The sequence below is a fragment of the Anthonomus grandis genome, chromosome 9 (assembly GCF_022605725.1).
Source record: "Anthonomus grandis grandis chromosome 9, icAntGran1.3, whole genome shotgun sequence".
NCBI lineage: Eukaryota > Metazoa > Arthropoda > Insecta > Coleoptera > Curculionidae > Anthonomus > Anthonomus grandis.
In genome coordinates, this window is record NC_065554.1 from 19,652,851 (window position 1) to 19,657,621 (window position 4,771).

General features: G+C 31.3%; 1 protein-coding gene across 5 annotated transcripts; it reads right to left on the bottom strand.

Annotated features, from left to right (window-relative positions):
- Nucleotides 1-276: 276 nt before the first annotated feature.
- LOC126740519 (uncharacterized) lies at nucleotides 277-1,302 on the bottom strand. Of its 5 annotated transcripts, none has more exons than XM_050446593.1 (3): nucleotides 1,136-1,302; nucleotides 832-1,082; nucleotides 277-714 (listed from the first exon to the last, which is right to left on the bottom strand). In XM_050446593.1, exons 1-3 carry the CDS (start codon nucleotides 1,173-1,175, stop codon nucleotides 346-348), a joined length of 660 nt encoding a protein of 219 aa, XP_050302550.1. In that variant the 5' UTR covers nucleotides 1,176-1,302; the 3' UTR covers nucleotides 277-345. The 5 variants fall into 5 exon arrangements, with proteins under 5 accessions (XP_050302550.1, XP_050302547.1, XP_050302549.1 ...); XM_050446590.1 differs by having other exon boundaries at nucleotides 277-792; XM_050446592.1 differs by having other exon boundaries at nucleotides 793-1,082.
- Between the last annotated feature and the right edge of the window lie 3,469 nt (nucleotides 1,303-4,771).

Below are 4,771 nucleotides of genomic sequence, written 5' to 3' on the forward strand. Positions count from 1 at the left end.
CTCACAAATCCGATCTATTCTTGATGCGGGGTGGGTTAGATATGATGAAAAACGAGCCCGGATTAGAGTTTAGCGCGGAAAAGGGAAATCGGCTCATGGGAAAAGTCCATTTCAGCATTCCGCCGCTCTTTGTCAGATTATCCTTTTCTCGGGCTCGCCTCGCTTTAAGCCCGCTGCATTCGTCAACGATAAAACTTTATTATTTTCTACTTGCTCAATTTTCCCATTTATTTCATATCTTTAATATATTTTCTGTAGGGAAATAAATTATTACAATTTTCTTAAAAGTTAGAAATATATTTATTTGTTTCATACTATAGCCATCATAATTAATTAAATAGAAATTTAAAAAGTAAGAATATTAGAATTTCTGCTATTGGCCTTCTCGATCAACAACTGCAATTTCTGGAAGCATTTGGTGCAAGCATCCTGGTCTTCAATGGGAGAAGCAGCTTCCTCTTGTTCTGGTAAAACTGGATTGGGACGTTCAACTGGCTGTTGGGCACCAGGAAGTTGAGCCAACACCTCTTCCAAGAGTTGTCTTACATATTTTACACAGCTGGGAGTAGATTCAGCTTCTGGCAGGACAGCTGGTAAATGGCCTATTTCAATTCCATTAGGTAATTCAGCTGGGAGGTGTCCAATCTCAATACCGTTAGGTAAATCAGCTGGGAGATGTCCAATTTCAATACCGTTGGGTAATTCAGCTGGGAGGTGTCCAATTTCAATACCGTTGGGTAAATCAGCTGGGAGGTGTCCAATTTCAATACCGCTGGGTAAATCAGCTGGGAGGTGTCCAATTTCAATACCGTTGGGTAAATCAGCTGGGAGGTGTCCAATTTCAATACCACTGGGTAAATCAGCTGGAAGATGCCCAATTTCAATTCCGCTTGGCAAATCAGCTGGTAGGTGGCTAATTTCAATTCCGTTTGGCAAATCAGCTGGTAGGTGGCTAATTTCAATTCCGCTTGGCAAATCAGCTGGTAGGTGGCTTATTTCAATACCGCTTGGTAAATTGGCAGGCATGTGACTAATTTCGATACCATTCTTGGCAGGGAGATTGCTGATTGAAGCACCCAGTGCTAAAAAATCATATTTAAAATAGGAATTTGAAAAAAATTAAACTGTTACTTACCTTGAGCCACAGCGAGAGCCAAAACGAAGAGTACCTTCATGTTTCTAATTGATTTGTAGCTATCGGATAACTATGCCAGGTTAACAGCAATATTGGTTATTTATAAGTCATATTTTTATGGCTATTTTGACGTCATTTTCAAAAATTCGGCTCAAATGTCCATTTTATGATCCGGTCGTAAAAATGGGTATTAAGTACAATGACTACTAATCGTGGATTAAAAGATTAGAGGTTGTTGTAAAATTTATATAGAAGCCGCTGCTCATATTGTTTAAATTATGTTTAATACTATTATGATTATTTTGTTAGATTTTTGTTTCATGAGAAAAAATAGTGTAAAAGTGCAAACTCATTTTTTATGGCCTTTTATTATTAAATGTTTGTTTTGGTCCAAATCGCATTTGTTTCAAATATTAATAATATGGTTATTTTTTTAAATAATATTAAATTGACAAGAATTATTTAATTAGTTAAATACAGAAACTTAAAAAAAAAAAACATTTTAAAATTAAGTTTCAAACAAGGCTCTGTTTCTTATTCAAAGTCTCATTATTTTTTAACTGACTTTTCTCAACACAAAAACTCTATATGCATATGGTCTGGATATTTTGCTAACCAAGGAATAAGTCCAGCTTTTTCAAGCCATTCGAATTTCAATTGACCAAGAAACTAACTATCTACATCTTACGGTAATCCTTAAATACGCGAAAAACCACTATGTTAAAATCGTATACGTTGTTTTATCTCCTAAAGAGTATATTATCAAGAAATTTTCATAATTTTCTGCATTTAAATTATTGAGAAAAAATGTTGGCTAATTAAATGATAGTTAATTATTTCTGTCTATACATTTTTATTAGAATTTTGCTCCACAAGTCTCAGTCGTCTGTTAATGAAATTTTCCAAAAAAATATGGGTTCTTTAGAAGAAAAAGCTCTGCTAGAAATATTATTAAAAAAATTAATTTAATTAACACATTTACTACTAATATAAATTAAGAATGTACATTTTAAAATTTTCTTACTTTTTACTAATAAAATACGTAAATTTTCTTCATTTATCATTTACCTAAATAAATTATAAAAGTCTTTAATGTATCTTATAAGAGAAAAAGTAAGGTATAGATGTTTTTTAAAATATTAGGAAGATTAAGTCTATGTTAATATATTTTTGTAAATTTATCTGAAATCTTAAGTTGTGATTATAAATTAAAAAAAAATTATAAATGAATTATGAAAAACACCCCGAGAACGATGCACTTTTGACCCGAATATATTCTTAGACAATTTAATAACTTAGGACTCTTCTATTGCCAATAACTCTGTTTATCACTCTATCTTTTCAAGGCAAAGAGGTTTTAGGCAATCTATATAGCTATAAGACCTACAAGAGCTAAAATTGGCTTTCATTAAAATATGTAGTATTTATACCAGTTTTCTTCAAATTTACTTTAAGATTAGTTGGGCAAATCCTGTATCCATACAGGAACTTTAAATTTCTTATGCCGTTGTATAATTTGGTGTGTTGGGTATTTTTATGATTATCTAAAATAAATGTAAGCTTTCTTATAACCAACAGACGTAAAAGAAAGGGTTTTTACAATTTATCTTCAAAAGTAGACAATTTTTCATTAGTGTAGAAACTATTGTAAATATAGCTAGTTTTGGACTAAACTCGTGATAAAAATTTAAAATTTAATATTAAAAAAATAATAATTTATATTTTTCGAGTAATAATTATAGACAATAGCATACGAAATTAAAAAAAAATACGATTTACGAAGGGAAGGGGTTCAATAAGTGTACTATGCGTAAATACAACAATATTTCTTTTAATTTGTAGTTTTTATTACAGAAGAGTTTATTACATGCTAAAGAGTTATAAAATAAAACAGTTCTGATTATTTTTATGTAAGAAATGTGTAAATAAAAAATTTGTTAATAAAATAGCATTTCGTAGGTTGGATTTTTTAAAACTTTTATATTGTGGCAATATTGTAGAAAAAATTAGTTTGTCTTAAAATGGACTTAAACATTGGTCACAGTGCTTTAGATATTTAATTCCAAAATATATTATTTACATTATAAAATAAAACTATTGAAATCCCTAGTACTTTGTTGTAATGTGTTTTTTCGCTTTTTTCTTATTTTCTGTTTTTGTTTTTCGTTTGTTCAAGTAGATTCACTTCTCACTTTAACTTAAAATTATATATAGGTTTAAGTCGTAATTTTTCATTATTATAGTAAATAAATCTTTTAAATATTTTTTCACTTACAAGTATCTCGTATAACACCTAAAAAGTACTCCGTATGTTTATTTGTAAATTTATTCTATTCTATTAAAAAAATGAAAAAAGCCATTTTGCCATAGTTTTTACACCATTGATTAAAGCATTTTTATCCAATGAGATAAATGTAAATCTATAATATGTAATAATTCTGAATATATTTTGTTCAAGAAATCTTTAGGTACCTGCGTGATCCAAAAATATTTTGACTTTATAGAAGCTTACCAACTGCCCAATAGGATAACAGGTGCAAACGAAAAATATCCATTTCGTTAAATTTTTATGCGTTGTGATTTTCTTGATGGTTCTTATACAGGGTGTTCATTTGAAAACTTCCCACCACGGATTCATCGAAAACCACTGTTTAAAAAAAAAAACGCCGAAATACGTCAAGAGGTTTGTTAAGGGGGATAACTTTCTAACCTAAAATTACTTCACCTCCTTTCACCCTCTGCCCCCCAGGGTCATCCCCTTAAAAATTTTAAATGGCAGGGTATATCGAGTAATGGCTTGTTTAAATGGTCTTTCGAAGTCTTTTATTTTGACGTTTGATTTTTTAAATCGGTCGATTCGTTTTCGAGAAAATTAGAAAAATCTTTGTTTATCTTAATTTATTCAGATAGGAAACAAAAACATGAAAATATCAGTTTTTATATCAATAAGTGTTCAAAATGTTGCCCGTTTTTTGCCAAACAATGATATAGGCGATGTTCAAATTCCTGACAGACATTTTCAAAAACATGTTGTGGGATATGGCAGCTGTCGATGATGAGTTGACGAAGTTCATCCAAACTTTCAGGTTGGGGAGTAAACACAATAGATTTCAAATGACCCCATAGAAAAAAGTCTAACGGCGTTATATCAGGAGATCTAGCAGGCCATTCTATAGGCCTCTTCGCCCTATCCATTTATCTGGAAACTCGTCGTCTGAAATATATTTCCAGCAAGACGGTGCTCCTCCTCACTATCTTCTTCCCGGTCGGCAATGGCTAGATACACAAAAAAATTCTCGATGATTCTGCGTGCCCTAGACAGACGATAGTTGAAAATTTTTCTTTCTCTTGTCAAATCTCGCGAGCCAAATGGTTTCAGTAAATTTTTACGCAGTGAAAATGCTTCATCTCTGATAAAAACCCAAGGAAGCTGAGTGGAACATTTTTTTGCAGGTGAATGAGTAGGTAATCGCAATTCTTCTTTAACAAGTTTTCCATAAACTTTAGTGTTTTCAATTGCACCTCCATCCGAAACACGACCATTTATGCCCATATGACAATAAATTATTTCGTATTTCGCATTAACAATGGCTATTAAAACTAGGCTATTGTATCCCTTATAATTTCAGTAAAAAG

Excerpts from the sequence above, each read along its gene's own strand:
- LOC126740519 (XM_050446589.1), bottom strand. The coding sequence starts at position 1,175 with ATGAAGGTACTCTTCGTTTTGGCTCTCGCTGTGGCTCAAG. Across the intron at positions 1,083-1,135 it reads GGCTCTCGCTGTGGCTCAAG|CACTGGGTGCTTCAATCAGC; the intron begins GTAAGTAACAGT and ends ATGATTTTTTAG.